General features: G+C 41.2%; 1 protein-coding gene across 1 annotated transcript in view; it reads left to right on the forward strand.

Moving 5' to 3' along the window:
- Positions 1-3,328: 3,328 nt before the first annotated feature.
- The window catches only part of FREM2 (FRAS1 related extracellular matrix 2), a 126,986-nt gene continuing 107,239 nt past the window's right edge, over positions 3,329-23,075 (forward strand). Inside the window, exons 1-2 of the mRNA XM_068673534.1 lie at positions 3,329-8,547; positions 14,374-14,463. Coding sequence (XP_068529635.1) covers positions 3,420-8,547; positions 14,374-14,463 — 5,218 coding nt within the window. The 5' untranslated portion in view covers positions 3,329-3,419. The remainder of the gene's footprint in view (positions 8,548-14,373; positions 14,464-23,075) is intronic.

Genomic DNA, 23,075 nt, shown 5'->3' on the forward strand with positions numbered 1-23,075 from the left:
AATTTATTATTGAAATAAGAAAAGAAGAAGAAGTATGGAAGCAACCAAAAGGCTGTGGTTAAGTACAGCTATACATAAGGAACTGAGGTGTTCCCTCATCTAGGTGATACAACATTTTCAATTTTTCACTTTGTTATAGCAGACTATTCACTTTGTTATAGCAGACTATAGCATTGATTGGTCTCAAGTCTTTGTACACCAAATCACCTGCCAAGCTGTGGATGATTAATTTTTTTTCTGTGCCACAGTAGGTACTGTAAGCTCCTTTATACCTAGCTTTTACATATGAAGCAAGTAAGCATGAGTGCATGCAGCTTCTCAGAGAAGAGGAACAAGACAGGAGTACAAGGAGTGGCCTTTCAGAGTTTAATTGTAATGCTAAAATTACTTATAACCATAACTATGTGCCTAAATGCTCCTATAAATCTCATTTGCTGTTTCTATCCTCTTCCCTCACTCTCCCAGTTTCCTTGGCTACATAGTTTATATACAGTGTTTGAGAGATAATAAATCTTTTTGTACTTGTAGGTTATGAAACACTGATGCTATCTACTTGGAAACTGCTAAAAAAAAAAAAAAAAAAAAAAAAAAAAAGACATTTGGATGTTAAATTTAGTCCCTTTTATTCCCCTTTCCCAGAATTGTCACCAACAATTTTTTGAATTATTTATTTTAAGAGCATCTCTAGAATTAATTCTATAACTAAGAACCAAACCCTCATGAAAGTACTTCAATAATGAAAATCAGACTTGGCCACAGTTAAGATGTTAAGATTGTATCATATCAACAGAGGGCAGGCTTTGATAACGATAAATTTTATGTAGACAGTGAACACTGTTTCTCTTACATGGGAACACAGGAGTTGTCAGTTTCAATAAGAAGTATAAATTTATGATTCAGCATCAAAACCAGAAGCCAGTTGCCTTTAGAAAGGGTTGCATTTAAAATAGGAATTGATTTGCATTTGTTTTATAGAAAGCATATATCTTGTATAATAGAGGACTCACTGATTTATCTTGCTGAAATTCTGCAGGTAATTTATTTAAAAAGAAATGTCCATGATCAGATTTCTGTAAGCACACTTTATGATTAATATTCTGTTAAAAGAACAGGTCTTCTTTGTCTTAAAGCTTTCTGTTTCTGTGTACACTCAGAAATACAGCATAGTTGTGCAGTAGAGCTGCAAGCATTCTGAAAGGGTATGCTGACTCTTTTTTTTCCCAGGCCAAATACCAGTCACTATATTCACCAGAAATATATTTTAAAAGATTGATGGTCTTGTTATTGGACCTAATTCTGATTTGTTACACTGACTTCAGTGACAACTGGTAGGAAACCACTTTGGATTTACAGCTGCATAATTAGATCAGAATTTAGCCAAGATTAATTTCTTTCAAGTATGGTTTGAACACAAGTGTTGGCACAAGACAACCAGTTAGCAAGCCAAGGACAATCCCTTCAAAATTCTTATCAACTCCCTGATTCAGAGCACTTTTCATTTCATGTTGTGATTTGAATAATAGCATTAATAATAATAATAATAATAATAACAATAAAAACGTATTTAGCACTTTTTAGTTGGACTGTGGAGCAAGAGCTCATTGATTTGTTTGACAAGACAGTTACCACTAAAAATAAAGACGACTTCTGCTTTTGGTACTCACAGATTTACTTATTGATGATGGAGTTAATAGAGATCAAAGAACTTGAACCTGTATCCACCAAAATTCTGGTAGTGTACAGTAAAGTAGAGCACAGCAAAGTAGAGCAAAGCAGAATAGTTCAGTTGAAAACCTGCAAAGTGCACTTCTCATCACATGCTTTTTTCTTCTGATAGGACAAATAAAAAAGCAGGACACTAATTTCTTGCCCTTTTCACTTTCTAATTCAATACATACACACACATGTACATATATACACATACACATAGAGTTTCAAAGTCTGCAAAAGCAAGCTTATTTTGAAAAGAAAGAAAGTCTTTCTCCCTTGAAATCAATAAATAAGATTCCTACTGGATATTGGTTCTGGATAACATAATGTTATCATAGATAACTTAGTGTTAACATTTTAACCTGCTTTGGAAGGGGGGTTGGAGAAAATGATCTCTTGTGGTCCCTTCTAACCCCTACAATTCTGTGATTCTGTGATAGTCTAAATTTGTCATGAAATAAAGATAGTACACACTCCTTTAAAAAGTTAACATATTCTTGTTGTTGAAAACAGACACTCCTTTAAATCACACCAGTCCTCTCAAGTCACTGTGCTGTTTTGTTTGTGTATGTGTGTGCTTGTTTGTTTTAAAACAGACCACCCAGACTTGATCATTACATCAGGGCAATTCCAATCTCTCCATCCCGAGCACTGTCATCTATGACAAGTACAGAGCATGGCTGTGAAATTATGAAATATCTTTGATCCTGAGACCCGTTTTTTTTTTTTTTCTATTGAATTATATTAATTTGAGGCTTGGAAAGGAGACATTAACCTGCTGAAATTCAGGTTCATCCTAAGAATAAGGAATGGAGTTACTGTTGCTTAAAGTTACTGGCTAACAAATTACTATTTTCTGCAGCAGCATCCCAAGCAGTCCATGCTTCAGTATAGGCTTGTTGAACAAATTAGCTTTCTGTATGTATGTCAAAATACAGAAATATCTCACAAATTGCCGTAATTCCAGTGTTGCAGGACAGATTTCCACTGCTATCTCCTTGCCCCAAACCAAGCTGAATTACCTGCTGGAATCGACATTTAGATGTAGATGTGACTGACCCTGCCTACATCCGAGTTTCTAAATTCAGGTTTTCAGTGAGAGAAGATGAATAATAAAAACTCATAGCCTGCCGTCAGGAATTTGAGAAGGCAGAAACTTCTTCCAGCTCAGCCCCTTTTTAACACGCTTTTAACTGCCGACACAAGAGGGCAGAAATACTTTTATTCCCCCCTTTGCAGCGACCAGTCGCCTCGGAGGAGTGACAGCGGGGGCGAACCGAGGCGCTGCGCCCCGGGGACATTGAGCCGGGGTGTAGCTGAGCCGAAGAAAGGCCGGGGTCGCCCCGAATTTCCTCGGGCACCTTCTTCGGATCCCGTCCCCCCTTCTCTTGGCTCTGGGGCGGCGCTCACCTGAGGGGAGGGGGAGGGAAACCCCGCCGCCTACTCAAGGGTTTTTTGGGGAGGGGGGGGCTGTCCCCGCCGCGGCTTGCGAGATTGGCACCCATTTTTGCCCAATCGTGCCAGCTCGCCTCGCCCCCCGCGGGTGTCTATTGGCTGTCCCAGGGCAGGGGGCGGGGGCCGGGGCCGCTGGCGGGGGTCCCCCGCGGAGCGGGGCGCGCCGGGCTCAGAGCGCGGTGCGGAGCCGAGCGGGGCGCATCGCGGAGGCTGCTGCCGGGGGGTGCCGCCGCTTCCCTCCGCCGGCAGGGACCATGCGGGCTCTGTCCGGCTTGCTGCTGCTGCTGCTGGCCGGCTGCGCCTGGCTCGGGGCTGCGGAGCCACCGCCAGGCAGCGCCGCGGTCCCCTCGCCCTGGGTGTCGGAGCCGTCCCCCGGCGTGGTGGTGGTGGCCAACCGCGGTCTGCGGGTGCCCCTGGGGCGCTCCGCCTGGCTGGATCCCGCCCGCGACCTGGTGCTGCGGGTGCAGCCGGGCGACCGCTGCCACCTGGCCGTGCTGGACGAGGACCCGCTGTGGCAGCGCCCCGGCCGGCTGAGCCCCCGGCGCTTCCCCTGCGACTTCGGTCCCCGCGAGGTGCGGTACTCCCACCTGGGCGGCCGCAGCCCCGCCAGGGACCGGGTCCGCCTGCAGCTGCGCTACGACTCGCCCAGCAGCGCCCTGGTGCTGCCCCTGGTGCTGGAGGTGGAGGTGCTCTTCACCCAGCTGGAGATCGTCACCCGCAACCTGCCCCTGGTCGTCGAGCGCCTCCGAGGCACCAGCAACCCGCTGGACGCCCGCAGCTTGGAGTTCACCTTCGAGCCGGGGCAGCAGCGCTGCAGGGTGGGCTTGTTGCCGTCGCTGACCGGGCTGCCCCGCTACGGAGAGATCCTCAACTACCCCTCGGCCTTGGTGGCCAGCGGGGAGGCGGTGGATGGTGGCCCGCTGCCCGCCTCGATGTGGGACTGTGAAGAGTTCCTGCGCCTGGGGCTGCGCTACCGGCACACGGCAGCCGGCAGCTCGCCCAACCGCGACCTGGTGCCGCTGGTGGCCGAGCTGTGGGAGGCAACGGGTGGTGGGGCGCCGCTGAAGCGCGAGTACTTCCAAGTGCTGGTGCGGATCCGGGCGGGGACGGAGAATGTGGCTCCCAAACCCAGCTTCTTGGCTATGCTCATGATGGAGGTGGACCAGTTTGTCCTCACCGCCCTCACGCCTGACATGCTGGCAGCTGAGGATGCCGAGTCACCCCCGGACCTGTTGCTCTTCAACATCACCTCGCCCTTTGGTCCCGGCCAAGGGCACATGGTCAGCACAGATGACCGGAGCTTGCCTGTCTCCTCCTTCAGCCAGCGCGACGTGAGGGAGCTGCGCATCGCCTACCAGCCACCCGTGGAGGACTCGGATCGGGAGCGTCTCTTTGAGCTCGAGCTGGAGGTGTTGGACCCCGAGGGTGCTGCCTCAGAGCCCTTCGCCTTTGTGATTGTGGTGAAACCCATGAACACCCTAGCGCCAGTGGTGACCCGCAACACTGGCCTTGTGCTCTATGAGGGGCAGTCACGGCCTCTCTCGGGCCCTGGTCCCAGCCCCAACCTGGTGATCAGTGATGAGGATGACCTTGAGCAGGTGCGGGTGAGTGTCGTGGCAGGGCTGAGGCATGGCCACCTCACTCTGCTGGAGGACACCCCGGCATCTGCTGCTCCTCGCAAACACTTCACAGTGGCTGAGCTGGCAGCGGGCCGGGTCATTTACCAGCATGATGGCAGTGAGTCTCCACTCAGTGACAACCTGGTGCTGCGGCTGGAAGATGGTGGCTCCCGCCACCGTGTTGAGTTCCTTTTCCCCATTACCCTGGTGCCCATTGATGACCAGCCACCCCTACTCAATGCTAACACAGGGTTGGCGATAGCTGAGGGTGAAACAGTGCCCATTACCACCCGCGCTCTTAGTGCTACTGACATTGACTCTCAGGATGCCATCCTGCTCTTCACAGTGGAGGCTGGCCCCACTGCTGGCCAGCTCCTCCTCCGTCAAGCACAGCCACCTCCTGGCTGGGAAGAGGAGGAAGAAGATGAGGGCTTTTCTTGGAGGAGGGTGTCGGGTGTAGCGGGGAGCTCCGTAATCTATGAAAAGCCAGTGAGAGAGTGGCTGCAGCAGGACATTGTGGAAGGGCGTCTCTACTACCACCACTTTGGGCCTCATAGACCTGGCCCTGGGGTTGTGTTGGACCAGTTTGTCTTTAGGGTCCAAGATGACAATGACCCACCCAACCGCTCTGGGCCACAGACATTTGTGATCCGGGTGCATCCTGTGGACAGATTAGCCCCGGAGCTGCACAGCGGCAGCAGCCTGCACTTAATAGTTGCAGAACAGCAGGTGACCCCCTTGCGGAGGAAGCACTTGTGTTACACAGACCAGGATTCAGGAGACCGTGAGCTCCGCTACACAGTAACCCAGCCCCCCACTGACACCGACACTAACCACCCTCCAGATGAGCATGGAGCCCGTCTTGGATCCCTTGTGCTAACTGAGGATCACTCTGTGGAGGTTACCCACTTCACCCAAGCCCAGATCAATCATCACAAGATCTCCTACCGACCCCCACAGGAAGAATTGGGAGTGGCTCCCCATTTGATTCAGTTTCAGTATCAGGTGGAAGATGCAGCTGGCAATGCAGCCGAAGGAACTTTCACCATCTACCTGCAGCCTGTGGATAACCAGCCTCCTGAAATCACTAACACTGGCTTTACTTTGCCTGAGGGAGGCAGCCATGTCCTTAGCCCAACTGAGCTGGATGCCAGTGATACAGACACTGAGTTAGCTCATCTCCGATTTATCCTGACCCAGGCCCCTCAGTACGGCCAGCTGCAGCTTTCTGGGTACAGTTTGATCCTGGGAGGTGCCTTTGGCTTGGAGGATATCAGGCAAGGGAGGGTGGTGTATGTACACAGCGGAGCTGAGACCAACAGTGATATGTGTAGGCTCGATGTGAGTGATGGGGTTCATGTTGTGCCCATCATGTTAAAAATGAATGTGCACCCAGTTGATGATGAGGTTCCTACCCTACGGTTGCCCCCAGGCACTGTTGGTTCCTACCTGGATGTGCTGGAGAATGGTGCTGCTGAAATCACTGCTAATGTGATTCAGGGCACTGATGAGGATACAGATGACTTAATGTTGACCTTCATTGTAGAGGATCCTCCTCAACATGGGAACATCCTTGTCCAAGGGGTGCCTGCAGAGAGATTTTCCCAAAGGGATTTGCTAGATGGTGCTGTGATGTATGCTCATACTGGAGGTGAAATAGGCCTTCTGCCCAAAGAAGATACCTTCAACCTTACATTGTCTGACCTGTCTGAGGAGTGGAGCATCAGGGGCAATGTTGTTCAAGGAGTTTCAGTCTTAGTGACCATTCTCCCTGTTGACAATCAAGCCCCAGAGATTTTTGTGGGGGAGCAGTTCAGAGTAGTGGAAGGTGACAAACGCGTCATTACTTCTGCTCACCTAAGGGCTGAAGATGTAGATACTCCTACTGATGATATACTCTGCACCATTGTTGCTCAGCCCACATCTGGGTATGTAGAGAACATCTCTCCAGCCCCAGGATCTGAAAAATCCAGAGCAGGTATAGCTATAAGTGCTTTTACCTTAAAAGACCTCCGTCAAGGGCATATTTTCTATGTCCAAAGTATACATAAGGGTGTAGAGCCTGTTGAAGATAGATTTGCTTTCCGCTGTTCTGATGGCATTAGCTTTTCCCAAAGGCACATCTTCCCCATTGTCATTATGCCAATTAATGATGAAGAGCCTGAAATCTTCATGCGAGAGTTTGTTGTGATGGAGGGTATGAGCCTGGTTATTGATACCCCTATCCTCAATGCAGTTGATGGGGACGTCCCTGCTGATGAGTTAACGTTCACGATCACCAGGCTTCCCAGGCATGGCCACATTGTGAACCAACTGGCCAATGGAACTGTCCTAGTTGAGAGCTTCACCTTGGATCAGATAACAGAGAGCTCCAACATACTCTACGAACACGATGACTCTGAGACAAAGGAGGACAGTTTTGAGGTGAAACTCACAGATGGTAAACATACTGTAGTGAAAACAGTATTCATCATGGTTGTTCCTGTAGATGATGAGACACCTAGAATGGCCATCAATGATGGCTTGGAGATTGAAATAGGGGAAACTAGAACTATCCATAACAGAATATTGAAGGCTACTGACCTAGACTCTGAAGACAGAACCTTGACATATATTATAAGGTATGGGCCAGGACAAGGCCTCTTACAGAGACTAAAACCTTCAGGTGGAGTTGAAAATATCACCCTGGGGATGAACTTCACCCAAGATGAAGTGGATAGAAACTTAATCCGATATATGCACTTTGGCCGAGAAGGTGTTCGTGATCTTATCAAATTTGATGTGACAGATGGAATAAATCCTCTCATTGATCGCTACTTTTATGTGACAATAGGTAGTATTGACATTGTCTTCCCAGATGTAATTAGCAAAGGAGTTTCTCTGAAGGAAGGAGGAAAGGTAACCCTTACAACCGATTTGCTTAGCACCAGTGACTTGAATAGTCCTGATGAGAACTTAGTTTTCACTATTACCAGAGCACCTGTTCGTGGTCATCTTGAATGCACAGATCAGCCTGGGGTGCCCATCTCCACTTTTACTCAGCTCCTATTAGCAGGCAATAAAATCTATTACATTCACACTTCAGAAGATGAGGTGAAAATGGACAGCTTTGAGTTTGAAGTCACTGATGGGTACAACCCTGTATTTCGTACTTTCAGAATTTCTATCACTGATGTGGATAATAAGAAACCTGTTGTCACGATCCATAACCTGGTGGTGAATGAAAATGAATACAAACTGATAACACCATTTGAACTGACTGTAGAAGACAGAGATACACCTGATGCGCTGCTAAAATTTATCATCACTCAAATACCGGTTCATGGTCAGATCATGTTCAATAATTCCAAACCAGTCACCACCTTTACTAAACAAGATCTAAATGAAAATCTAATCAGCTACAGACATGATGGCACAGAATCAGTTGAGGACAGCTTCTCTTTCACTGTTACAGATGGCACTCACACTGATTTCTATGTCTTCCCCAACACTGTATTTGAAACCAGGAAACCTCAGACCATGAAGATTCGGGTAATGGCTGTGGACAACAGTGTACCTCAAATCGTAATTAACAAAGGTGCTCAAACTCTCCGAACTCTGGCCACGGGCCACGTAGGGTTTCTGATTACCAACAAGGTGCTCAAAGTGGAAGACAGGGACAGTTTACATGCTACTCTCAAGATCAGGATCACAGAGGGTCCGCGCCATGGATTCCTGATTCACCTTGGGAAAGGCAACCATAGCATCAGCCAATTCAGCCAAGGTATTACAATACTCCACATGTTCTTTAGTTCACTGGAAACATGATTTTTCTTGTTAAACTCTGTAATAATTGATGGGAGAATCTTTCTGACAGAAAGTTTATTTATAGTGTCAATTATTTTTTAGTTCTGCTTATTTATTGTGTCTGTGATATTTTTAAACAGGAAATTGGGTTTACTGGGTAAGCAATGGATAGAGGAGCATCTTTGCTGTGAAGAGCTTACAGTCCAAATAACCTGGAATAAGTCTACTTATATTGAGGAGACTTATTCAGTGATATAAATTTGGAAAACAGTGTTGGCTCCAGATCTTTAGAGGCCAAGTGCCTTCTTTGAGAGTTTTATTTAGAAAATGCTATGGGAGTGGCCAAGCTATTATTAACTAATGGTCATGCCATGACTAGGGTATCGGTTGCTATAAAGCCTGAGTGCACTTAACTGTAGAAGTAAAATCATTTCCAGACATGGAGTGATAATATGAGTGTATTTGTTGCTTTAATTACACAGACCTTAACCACAAAGTGTTTGTGGCAAAGTAAAAGGTAATGTAAATGTTTTAAAATTATGTCAGTGGTACTTACTTTTTACAAAGAACTAAAATACTGGGTGGTATAAATAGGATGAAAACCATACGTGCCATATGTACTGAAATAAAGCCTTAACACAAGGCTATGAAGTAACTTTAATTGAAAGGGGAGCATTAACTATTCTCTGAAGAATTTTCCATGTTACTTTGTAATGAGTTAATAACTTGTTAATTAAAAACAAAATGAGTTTTTTGGAGCCTCCTGCAGCTGTGGAGTGTGCAGACTGCCTAACTGCATGCAGACTCAGACTTAAAGTGGCTCAGACAGGCTGGGCTGCGTAGGTGGTAAGGGCAGAGATGAACCCTTGATGTATTTGCCAGTATTTAATTTTACAGAGCCTGTACTGGTGTGTATCCCAGGTTACAGTCCTGGCTTTAAGTGATGTTCTTTTCAGATATACCGAACCTTGCAACAGGCCTGATAAACTTTTGAATGGCTGGTATGCCCTGAGTTTTTCTGTGTTAGTATAAAAAAAAAAAAAAAAAAAAAAAAAAAGATGGGTGGGGGCAGGAGGTAATGAGGGACCAAACATGTCTAAGCTTTGGAAACCAATGCAGCTCCTTAAATAGAAGGTGAAGGTGAATGACAAACAGTATTAAGAGCATCATTGTCAGAGTAAGTGAGAGCCAGAAGAGAAAGAAAGTGAACAAATAAACATATTATCAGTTTTTTGATAGGTTTTCTCTTACCGTGGAGAACGTGGAATTACTGAATGGGTGTTCCCTGAAAGCACTCCACTGCATAGCACATTTTTTGGGGGGCAGTGAGTGATTGAGAGATAGGGTGCCCAAGCTGAGTGAGAAGCCTGCAACCTTAAGGAAAACTGGTTTTAGAGCTGATAAGGATCCCCAGACAGTGTTAAGATTCCACAGGTTCCCTGACAGTACCGGCACAAGATCTTCTAATTTGTGTTGAGTTTAAGAGTCTTTTTGAGAAATACATCTTTAATAATTTTCTATTTTGACTCTTTTAAGCAAGTAATACCTGAGCATTTGTATGGCATTTCTGTGGTATTCTCTCTTCTCTACTTTCTCAATGCTTTCTATAAAGGTTTGTATTTTGTGAAGCAAACTCGTTGAAATGTCTTATGAATGCAGGGTCAAGCACTTGACAGTCTGGAAATGCTGCATGAAAGTCAGAAAGCATCAAACTCACACAGGGTAATACATCTGCTGAAGGCAAGGAAAGAGAAGTTACTAGAAGTAACAAAATAACCTGGGAATGAAAGTCACAGATGAAAGAGTGCTGTCTTTTGCTTTCCTTTTTCCTCGGATGCCCTCTTCTCTGTAGCTGTTTTGGGTATGGGAGAGGTCGTGAGTGGCAAGGAGGCAAAAATTCTTGGCTGGACCTAGAAGGCTGCACTTTTGAGAAGTAATGTGAGATGCTGAGGTCTTTCATTGACCAAGCTCTATCCGCAAAACTCACTGTGTAACTCAGTTGTCCCTCACCTTGTAGACCTCTGTAATTAGTGTGCAAAGCACTGTCAGATCTGGAATAGTGAATTTATGCATATTTCATACTTATGCTGTAATAATAGACAGATAATAATCTACCATTCAGGGAAAGAGTAAATAAGACTCTGTTCTGTCATAGCCATAATGAGCCTTCCATAAGTGCAGATTTTGTAGCCAGCCATGCACCGTAGTTTTGGCTTTGAGACACTCCTGTACTGACCATTAAATCTGATGTTACTTTATGGTTCTTGATCTTTTCCCTTTTTAGTGATCCCATTTTGCCATGTGGAGGGATCTTTTTCAAACTGCTGAATAGTTCCACATTCATTACATGTGGATGCTGATGGGCCCTGTAAAACATATTTACAATCTTCCAGTATATGTTGGAAGGGGTCTCTGGAAGTCATTTGGTCCAACCCCTACTAAAAACTGTGCCAACTTTGGAGTCAGATCAGGCTGTTAGGGTCATATGCAGTTGAGTTTTGAGAGATGCTTAATGGTGTGCCATCCCTTGGTTTGGGGTCTATCTTTGTGGAACATGCAGACCGAACAATTTGAATGAGGTAACACTGATGAAACAAGATTCCTTGTGCAAGCAGCTTCAGCAGTGCGGTTTATCAGATTGCTTGTAACTGAAAGAGGGGGCAGAGGGATTATTTGTCAAACAGCTTTTTGATTTACCCTTGAGATTGTGTTTCAGTATCTGCCCACAATACTTGAAGTGCTAGAGAGGAAATTAGCCTAGCATTGCAAGGTGAGCTAAAAGCCCCCAGTCAAAATGTAGTTGTGCAGAATGTGGTATGTCCAGATTTGTTCCCTGTTGTGTATATTGTTCAGGAACAATCAGTGTGGGGCTTTCTAATTAGTATACATCAAATATGTCTGTCAGAAGTCCAGTAGGTAATCTTTAGCTCATGAGTCTCATTGAGTTAAATGAGATTGCTCAAAAGGGGTATTAGTGCATGGAGGAATTAACTACTTGATAAAAGGTTTCCAAATTCTGCAAATAGTTGCTGCTTGTTATTCTTTTATATTTAATTGTTAAAATAATCTGAATTAGAGAGGCAAGTGATAGTCACAAAATAAAATACTCATAAAATACATTAAGCAGTTCCTAAGTTTATTCAAATTCTATCTATTACTTAAAATTACACCTGAAAGCAAAAATTTTATTTCATTATTATTTCTTTGTGCTTTATATTTACAATTTGGTGATAGTAAATGAAGAGAAAGCTCAAAGACAAACACTTGGCATGTGGTAATTTCTATTTTCTAGTGTCTAGGACAAAAATACATACAAGGAATATTGTGTATGCATAATCACACAGCATTCATCTCTGCAAGTCAGGGCTGGAATCTGTTCATGGAAGATACTCATTAAGATTAGATAATTTGTTTAAAAGTGGGAAAAAATCTGTTAAGAAACTGCCAAGTCTTTCACATTTACAGAAGTTCAGTGGTATATAACAAGTTGTTAGCTGATGCTTGGATAATGTTTTGAATGCACAAACTATGATCCTGAGTGCTGTTTTGGAAGACCCTGGTCCCACGTGGGTAGGTTTGTGAATAAGGGCCAGGCCACATCCCACAGCCCTCCAGGTGTGCTGAGGAGCCAGGAAGACAGGAAAAGGATAGAGGAGAGCAAAACTCTGCCTTGGCAATAATAGAACTTAGTTGATGTCTCAGCACTCCATGTGGCTTCCTGAAGCCAAAGGTACCTACATGGCTGCTCCAGCTGAGTACACAGCACCTTGCAAGCAATGGTTTTACTCAGCATTCATCCCTGATAACGCGTTTTATCTTCCTTTTCAGGTAAACGTTTTCAGAAAGATGAGTGAGTTATGTTGTGAAGTACATTTGTTTCTTAAAGATTATATGTTAACACATGTAGCCTTTAATGACTGTGTCAGCTTTGCAGACTTTTAAATGGAATGACAATTCCCTGATCTAGTGCAGATATTTTTATTTTTCTGAGAGAAAGCTGCTGGATTTCTAGTGAGGGGAGAATTCCAATATCATTTGAATGTTTAGTAGGCAAACCAGTTGCACGGTAATGAATTATGCTTACAATCAGGTCAGCTTTTTTATAGTTAACATAACTTAATCAGCTGTGGAAAAAAAGTATAAAATTACTCAACTGACTTTAAATGTGTACTTAATGAACAGAAAGCCTTTGCAATTCTTTCCACAAAAAAGAGATTTTTTGATGACAAGTGGCTTTTTTGATGAGATGGTCCTGCAAACATTGGCTCAAGTGCTTATCTTTATATATGTTGGAACCATTGATTTTGATAAGGTTACCCGCATAGGCAGAGCTAAGTACTTGTGTAAGTGTTTGCAGGATGAAAGATTTATTTGCTGCACTGGCATAAGAAGGTATTTGTTTGCATCCTCTTTACAGCCCTGTGAATTTTTGATCTTTAACTTTCCTTCAAACATTTATAGAAGAGATTCTTTAGTGACATATCCCTGCTGATAGGGTTCTTAACTTGTTTGCCTTAGAAGATGTCTGGCTGCTTTTGGAACTGAGGACGTTGAGGAGCTCTAATAAAAGTGCTTTTGGCTTGTTTTTACCAACACACTTGGGAATGGAACTTGGATGGTACTTGAGACCTACTTTAATGCTATTAATTTCTAAGACTTTCTCTTAAAAATGAATGAAATAGAAATTACTCCATGCCATGGTGTAGCCTTTGACTTGGATTTTTACCAACAAGTGACAAAAATTAGTTTGTATATATTGCGTATTTCTTGTCTCTACTTAAGGAGACCAGAAAACATTACATTAATAAATGTTCATTTACCTGTTGCACACTTTTTTTTGAGTCGATTAATCACAATTATGCAATTTTTATTTATTTATTTATTTATTTATTTTTGTTACTGAAGTCTTGTCTGTCTACTTAAGTTACATGTCTTTGCTTTCTTAAAACAGGCAATTGCTGTGTTTAAACACTGTTTGTGACAGCAAGTTCATAGAGATTATATGGCATATCATTTGAAAACAGGTGGATAGCAAGAAGAGGGCATTTTGGGGGGACTAAAGAGATTAAGATCTCTGTACTGCAGAATGTGTAGGAATATCTTATCCTAGAGATAGGCTGCATGCCAGAAGTAATCTAGTTCTAGAAGCAGGAGTGGGTTGTGTGAACTGCTTTGTCTTACATCTTGGAATGGAGGGTAGAACTCAGCATAGAAAATAACCTGGGTTTTGTTGCTACTTCAGCCCCAGGTTTCCCGTGACGTGTTATTTAGAGTAGAACACTTTGTACCTCCTTTCAAACATCTGTATGGTTGACAGCTGAATTTGAAGCCAGTGCTTGAAGATCTTCCCTAATTATCAGAAATGGCTGAAACAGGAACAAAACCCAGTATATTTTCTCCGTTAGAGCAGGCTGCAGTACTGCTCAGGATGAAGAACAGTGACAGAATCAATATCTTGGTGGAGATGCACCTCTCTTTAAGAAAATGCACCACAAAAAATATGAAATAATTCTGACTGTTGAGCCTATATTCTTACACTTCCTTTTGGTTCTGTTTGTACATGCATGTCAAATGAAAGAGAGGACTGGGAAAAGGAAAGTAAAAGGAGAGGAAATGATTGATATCTGTTATAACTTCACCTCTGTTAATACTGAAATTCCTGAGCCCTACTGGAAAGCCTTGATCTTTTTCTGATGAAGCTAAACTATTAAATGCATGTCATGTTTTTCTACAAAAAAAAAAAAAAAAAAAGTTTCCGATCTTCAGCGTTTAAAATAAAATGTATTTTTCTGACTCTTTACAGCTGATATTGATGATATGAAGATATGCTACGTTCTACGAGTGGGTGACAATGCCACCAGTGACATTTTTCATTTCATGGTTGAAGACGGTGGTGAGTACTCTAAGATGTGTTTTTGTTGTTCTCAAAAGAGAAGGAGTTTAAGTATACTTTAGAAGCTTAAGAACATTGAATTTCACTGAAGGAAGTCTATGTTTTCTCCTGGAATTTTTATTATTATTTTTTAACTTTCCCGTATTGTGGACTACTGATGGTGACTACAAAGAGAGGTTTAGTAGAAGTGGTAATTGCATCTAATGAAAAAATAATCAAGCTGTTGAGGAGAGTGAAATTCTCTAAGTCTACTCAGATATCTGAGCTTTCTGTAGTTTTACATTTGTGTTTCCTGTCCAGGCTCTTTATGCATAAATTGTGATAAACCTTTTATCTTGAGAGACTACAGATTTTGGGTTATTTTTATGATTGCCTACCTCTTTAAAGGTTCTAATTACAAGCCCACCATTCCTCTATTCATATGGGCAGATTGATATACATTTTGCTTTCAAGCTTTTGAGTTCAAGTTCTGCCTCAACTTCCTTAGCATAATAGAATCCTTAGTGTCTTGTCACCAATCTTCATCAGGTGATGAATTTTAATGACTGATGATACCTTGCAAGATTTTGGAATATGCAATAGGAAAGGATGAAAACAACTGGAGAATACTGGCACACACTCACTTAAGGAAACAAACATTTAAGGTTTGTTTTGGGGTTTTAAAGAACAAAGAAGGAGCTGTTTGAGGGTAAAAAAAAAACACATCAACAGGCAATTTATTAACATCAAGTGTTTCCAGATATTCATAAATGAATATATTCCTGTGGATGATAACAGATGACTAGTTTATGTTGCTTTAATACATTTTTATCATATGTGATACATAACTCTATGAATAATGGGCAATAAATGTTATAGCTGATTTCATAATATACTTAGAAAAAAATTCTTCAATCTAGCTTGTTTTCGGCTCATGTGTACTTAGCTCGTGCTTTCTTCACAAGCACAACTAGTATTAAGATCAGTGAACAGGGATCTGTTCTGTCTGTAACAGATCAGTTTGCCACCATTCACCATGGCTGGAAGTGGGCTGTTAAATCATGTTATCCTTTCCATTGTGTTGGACATTACAGAAGAGACATTACCTCTAAAGACTTTTGGAAACGTGCTTGTTACCAGAGAGAATAAGTATTGACATAAGAGTTTGTAACAGTTTGCTTATTTTCGTTAAATATTTTATTTTTACTGAAGCATAGGATAGAAAAATTGAAAGCTAAGAAAAGAGAACTGAAGACAGGGCGATATATTTTGTTTTTAATGCCATCATTTTCTTATGTCAGGTGTCACTGTATGGTGATGTTGCTTATGATTTTCAAGTTCTTGTAGTAGGTGAACAAATACTCAGACTTCAGATGTTTCAAGGTTTCATGTGAAGGGAGCAATTAAAGCTAAGAAAGTTTGCTGTCTCAGTGAACTGTCCGATTAACATCCTTTCTTAAAACTGAGATGCTCCTTGTTAATCCAACATCTGTGAGACTTCTCTTCATGCTATTTGTACGTTTTCTAGTGGCAAATCTGTGGTTAAAAAAAATTCCACTCCGTATATTCCAACTCTATACCAAGAATTTTTTCTCATATCTGAAAACTGTCCTGCCACATCTGCTTCCACTTGGAAGAGTTGTAACAGCATGTCAATTTTAACACCATGTTATTTTTCATCGTACAAAGATTCATTATGATAACAAGGTGCTTGCTGATTTTTAGGGCCTTTAGAATGTGTGACATTGTCATTTTGCAGACTACTTATCTGGATGGTCCTTGCTTTCCTGAGTCTATTTGTTGACACCGTGAAAAATGAGCTGTGTTGCATTTCAGAGTATTTTTGAATCTCTGCTTGCCTTAAGATGATAAAACTGTATTTAAAAGGGATGAAGTTGTGATCAAAACATTAATATTTGTCTATCTGAAACAACTCAAATTTAGTAGCAGTGTCTTTAGAATCTGTAACAGGTGAAAAAGCCAACAATTTATCTAGTTCTGTTTCCACCCTCTTCAGAAAGACATCAAAGGAAGTGTTTTGCAGCTCAGGTAACTTCTGGCAGAATTTCAGTGGTGCTAAGATTATTGTTTTAGTGTTTTTGATTTTAAGCCAGATCATTCTAAGAGACTACACGCAAGAGCTGAGTGAAAGCCTCAGCACAGTCTACCAACATCCTCAGCAGAATGGCGTGCTTCAGACTTCCAGCTCCTGTATCAGGAATTTTACTGTAGTAACAAGTTTGTGATAGCTACCACACAGCACTTAATGTTGTGAATGAAATAAGTGGTACTTCACTTAAGATGAATTCTGCCATGCTCCATAAGTGATCTTGTGACCCAAGGATTTTATATCTTCCAGTCCTATTGTGCCTTAGCAAGGGGAAGCTACAACACCAGTCCCTGCTCTCTTTGAACAGTATGAGTTATAAAGTTGATTTTGCCCCAAACAACTAGTGTCACCTGTAAAACAGAGTTGTTGTGTGTCTTGGAATATTTGTTCACAGTCTGCAACTGAGAATAGGACAAAAAGAGCATGTCTTTCCCTATCTTTATTTGATGGTTGATCCTCCCCACTCACTGCGCAGTGACTGATGAGGACAAATCCAGAAGCAGTTTAGTCAGTCTCTTAAATGATCACCTGACTGGGGCTCTGTTACCTCAGGCAATTGCATGGAGGCACAGCAACTACAAGGAGACATCAAACTGCTCTGATGTGAATTTTGTTGTAGATCTGGAATTTTGTTTATCCTCTAAATGTGACCAGCAATTGTGGTAAGCAAGTTAGGGCAGCGGCAGAACAGGTGCGTAAGGGAGGGGAAAAGAGCCAAGTCAGTGCTCTGCCAGCTCTTGCCTGTTAAGTTGCTCACAACAGGAGTGAGGTGACGTGAGTGCCACACTGTGTTACCAAATCATGACCCAAGATCTGAAAAGATGAAATACAGTGCTGGGGGTACTTGTTTACTTTACTGGCCAAGGGAAAAAACTCCAGGCTATATAAATGGACAATAGCTAAAAGAATTATGATTGTTCAATGATGACTTTCTATGAGTAACTAAAGAGTAACTAAATGGGCTCAATATGAAAAGAAAGGAAAGACTAAAGGAAAGAAAGCCCTTAGGACTGTAGTTTACAAGTGAGAGCATAGGCCTGCTGTATTCAAGTCAAAAGAGGTTTCACCAGAAAGAACTGGTTGATATATTAAGTCCTGAAAGACTCTTATTGTCACCATCAATTACCTACATACGTACAGCTGTACTGCCTTTCTGATTTTACGTAGCTTGTTTCATAAAGATAATTAAAAAGCAAAATAAATTGAACACCGTCCAGCTATTTATCAGCACTAGTATTTTTTTAAAGGTAGAATTAGTTCTAGTTCTTCATGTTTAGGGATTTAGCCTCAAGATGATCAAGTGGATTTACTGCACTTTTGTTTTACTTAGAAGTTGATGTAGTGTAACCCTGCTACTGCAGGGTTAGCTCTATGAGATACTGAAAAAAACTACTGTAGCTGATATTAATGATTTGCTTTCTCATTTGTGTTGAATTTAGATTTTAAAATGACCATGTGGAGACCTGTTGATACTGAAGTGTGAGAGTCCATTTTAGAAAAACTTTGCTGAAAGTATGGATTTTTGTTTTTCACAGCAGTTGCAAAATAGTCTCTGTTGAATGTCTTTTCTCAGAAATGGTTTCCACATTCCATTAATGAGGTGAAGAAAAAACACTTCATAGCAAGTGCAAGCATGTGGCAATAGTGAACGCTGATGTTTAAATTATGAAATAATTTAAAGGATAAATAAAGGAACCAATGCTACCAGAAGGCGGGGAAATATATATATATTTTTTTTTCCTAGTGGAGAGGTAAGAAGAAATCCAGTTGAATTGGACAGTTGAATTCCTGGATGTCTTTGTGAAATGTGAAGTTGCACACTAGTGAGAGAGTTGTGCTATATTTCAAATAATGTGAAATTCGCTGAAGTGGTTTAAGGCAAATTGTTGTCCAGATTCTGCTGATGTTATATAACAAAATAAATATACTCCGAAGTTGACACTAGACTCAAACCCCAGCTCATACACTGTACTTCAGACATCTGCTTTCCAAATTTGGCAGTGTCAGGGGCAAATACATTCCCTTGCCCAAGAACAGCTAGCCAGCAATGGGTATTACAGCCGTGGCACCAGTACTATGGCAGCATGCTGCATGCCAGCTACAGAGCAGTGCTTCTCAGTAAGGGATTGTCACAGCAATGTTGTCTTCATTCTTTTTCTTCCCATAAGAAAAAAAAAATCTTTTATGTAGGTGCTGTAGATAATCCTGAATTGTTCAAATTCAGACCTTCTTGAAATGAAGAAATACTCATCTATTCTAAATCTATTCTTCTGCACCAAAGTATTTTTAAAATATGACCCACTCTTGCTTAGTCGGTGCTGTGTTTTCTGTTCAGTCTTAATTTGAACTGTAATTTGTCCCTCCATTACCCAATGCCCTTCTTTGCTCAGTGATAGCGGAGCCCTCCAAACACAAAAAGTTCCCCACAAAACTGCTTCTTTAGGACTGCTAAGCAGTGTCTTATGGTAGTGCCTCAAGGGTAGTACAGTGGTTTCAAAGGGGAAGTAATGACAGATTCTCTTGGCTGGCTTAGGAATGTGAGGATCACTAGGGAAGGAAACAAACAAGAATTTTTTGATTTCAGGCTCCCTGGAGCAGCTTTTCTGACTTTTAAGCCAAAACATTGCAAAGCAAAGGCTCACTGAAACTGGTGATTTACATGATTAGCTACATCTCATTTAAACTTTTCATTACAGATCCCTAAATGCCTTAACACAACACTGCATCTTCCTGTACTAACATGTGGTTAAATCTCCATTGAAGCAAGAATCTTTCAAAAACAATTCCTTTAAGTTAGTCTTTAAATCTAATTTCTGGGAAAACTTTGTAGACCTTTCCCAGATACATTCATGCAAAAAAATACTATCAATTAAAGAAGCATTATTCTCCCACTTAGAGAAAACATACATTGTTTGCGAAATTAAATTATTTTATATGTCTTCCTTAATTTCACTAAATAAAAAATACACATTTTTAGAAATTTCACTATTCCGGTATGCTTTATTCATTTGCAAGGGAATGATTGATACTCCTGAATATAATTACAAAAATTAAACCATTGTCAGTGCTGCTTTTAAAGTCATACCACTGAAGTGTTTTCCAGGGTGATCTATAATAACAGTGTAGGAACATACATTTTGTATTCAGTATCTGACAGTTTGTAAAGAAGTAGACTGGTAAAATATCATTGGGAATTGCTTGCAACAACCTTACTTGACCTCCCATGTGGCATTTGAGCATATTCATCTTGGCAGGAACCATCAACAACGTTTATCTTTGGCTTAAAAATGGGGGCATGGCATGTTGGAGGGATATTCAGTCATTTGCCAAGTACTGTATTGGATCCTGGTCTGTTGCCAGGCTTGTTGCTGCTGTTGGATATACTTGAGGTTGGTGCCCAAACAATTTTCCACATGTCACGCTTCTTACTGTAAGTATTGCCTGGGGATTTAAACAGTAGTTTGATACTACCTTAAAAAAAAAAAAAATGACAAACAAGCAAGCATACAAAAAAAGCCCCCACCTTTCTGTAAATAAAAGATTACTTCACTGGGGGTTGTTGTAAATGTGGCTGCACAGTCTCAGCAAAGTGTGTGTCTAAATGGATCCATGAAAGTGGGTAGGAGTGGTGATGTGTTTTGTGTAGAGATGATTACATGGGACACACATGAAGTCTAATACCAGCCTTACTGAAATCAGTGGGATTTTTTTTTTTTCCGTGCCATTTTTATTGGTTTCTTTATCCTGGCATTTTAGACAGTTAGAAAGAATTGCTTGTTCTAGCTTGAAAATCACCTTATGCCCTAAATGTGCATGTAGAAAACTGCTTGTAGATTTCTGTCTGTTTTTAATTGTTTGGGTTCAAATGCTAGTTTTTGCCAAAATCAAAACTTTCTTCTGCTCCCCGTTCTATTTTTATTTTTTTTAACAAAAGCAAAAAAGTGTAGTTGAAGGGGTGAATTGAGGTACTGCTCTTCAGTAGGAAATGAGAGGCAATTGTACTGTGAATTACATTTTTTTTTGCAGAGGTTAGAGCAATTTGTCCAAACATGGAAGACTTGTATCAAATTCCTTCCTTCATTTCAGAGTATTTGAACCCATCTTCCCCATAGTGTGCTCTAACACTATACCCCCACTTATATTCTGGCCTGTTTTGTGTTCATTCTTTGTTTGCCTCCCATGTATATGAATTTTTAAATAGTGTTTCAAACATAGCTTATACTCAGATATTCCAATTTCCAGCTAAGTAATGCTACAGTAGGGCCAACACATTCCATCTAATTTTTCTCCCCTTTCTTCCTCTGTTTTTCTTTTTTCTGCTAATAAATGCTGTGTTCCACAAAATAGGAAGTCTTAAACATGCCAATTAGGAGCAGTACATCCCAGTATAACCTCTAGGCTGTTGGTTTAGATCAAGGTTTTAGGGCAAGGAGTTTTTCGATTCCAGTTCTCTTTGAGTCAGGGCCAATAGCCTTGTCTTCCACATAGAATGAGCATCACAGCTGTTGGGTTGCTTGGATAAAAGGGAAGTCTCCCCACACCATCATCTGGTAGACTTTTTTTAATAATTTTTAGCTGAGATCATGTGCTGCATAACCAGACTTTTAATGAATAATGATCATTAATTGGCTCTGCTCTTGGAAAATCCCACTTGCCTTAGAGAGCTGAATAATGCCATTGATTTCTTTGGCCTGTTCAGGTGAGAGGCAAGGGAGATGATGCTCAAGATTAATATTATACATACTTAGCAGGCTTTTTAGTTAAAAACAATCCATAATTTAGGTTTTAGGTTATTATGATATATAATAAGGCCCTGCTAGCAGCAAAAGAAGCATGCCAAGGAACAGTAAAATTAGGCCCAAATGTGAGAATTAAAGGGATTAAGGAGACACATTAGGCTTAAGTGGAAGAAATGAGAACTATCAAGAATAACAGTGATTGCTAGTGACATGAGAACCTGCAGAAAGACACTAATTCCTAAAGTGATTTGTAATAAGCCTGTGAAATACTATTGGTTGTTAGCTGCAAATGGTTTTGATTGGGACAGACCAAAGAGATCTAGAGAAGAATGAAATAAGAGAAGGGACACCAACTTGATGAGTTCATAGCAGCTCAGCTTGTTTGATTTCATGAACTGTTTCCTTGAGGGATTCTAGTTATCATTGAGGATGAGCTAACTATCACTTCACTTGTCAATTAACAGTGTGGAGTCCCTAGAGTTTCCATAAAGATTCATCTGATCAGCAAGTAAAATGTGTGGGGGAAGTTTCTTGATTTCTTGAAAAAGTAGATTACTATTTATACAAGGGGATAAACACATCTGAGGCAAACTGTTTATATATGTGACAAGCAGTTTTCCACCAAGAAATGGTGGCTCTTAAGTTAGTGACTCTTAACCTTTGGAGATACACTAAGAATGAAGACAAATTAAAAATGGATAAAATGTAATGAAGACACATTTTGTCATTAAAGTTTTGGAAGTTGTACATCTTGATTTAAGACATTTTTGCTATTGTAAGAAACAGGATAACAATGTATCAGCAAATGCATGTTGGATTTTATTGCTTGTTCAGGATGTTGAATCAAAAGCTTATTTGTATTACATTATGTAATTAACTTACATCTGCCAAATCTTCGCTGTGGGCTGGCGGGCACTGAGAATGTGCCGAAACTGAAACTTTATATAATCATTGAATGATGAGGGATTAAAAACCTGCTTGAAGAAAAGGGCACTAGTCTGTGTATGTGGCCTTCCCAGTACCGAACAGATAGGATGAAGAGCAAAGAGTTCAGGTGTGCTAGTTTGGCATTAACTCAGCAGCACAGTGGAGCTGTGAACTTTCTTCAGAGTTTTCCTATGGAAGTTAGCAGTCTTCTGACCTGGTCTTGAAAAATGTAACAAGTGTAAAATTGTGCAGGGTGATTAGTGAGTCTGCTGGGAATCAGGAATATTCATTTATTCTTTTTGCTTTGCTAAATCTTACAGTATATGGAACATTCTTTCCTCACAAACCTCTTTGTGTACTTACTGGAAAAAGGAAGACATTAATTTTATTTCATAAACCCAAACTGTGTTTGGATGCTGTTCAAATTTACCCAGAAATTATACGACCTGTTCTTATAATTGGCATTGAAGAATTTAAAAAGAGGAAGTTAAGAGCCAGAAATAATACAAGGAGAGTGAAAATCCTGTTAGAGTAAATTAATGACTTAATTTGACCTGTGTTGATTTTTGTTTGGGTTCAGCCTAGATGAGAATTTCTTAAGTCAGTTTATTGTGGCTTTTTTTTTTCCCTTGGGTTTTCTTCAGTTAATCTTTCTTTTACAGATTTAACTAATTAGTTTTTGGTTTTAGGAGTCGAAAGAATTTCATTTAGCAGTAGGCCTTTAGGAAGCTCTTTGAAAAGACAGATTTTTTTTTCCCTTTCTGAAGAAGGATTTCAGCTTGTTTAAGTTCAAGTCATTAGTAAAACATTAATGCATTCAACTTGATACAGCATTTCCCTGAATGTTTGCCAGGATT

Source organism: Anas acuta, chromosome 1 (assembly GCF_963932015.1).
Source record: "Anas acuta chromosome 1, bAnaAcu1.1, whole genome shotgun sequence".
Taxonomy (NCBI): Eukaryota; Metazoa; Chordata; class Aves; order Anseriformes; family Anatidae; genus Anas; species Anas acuta.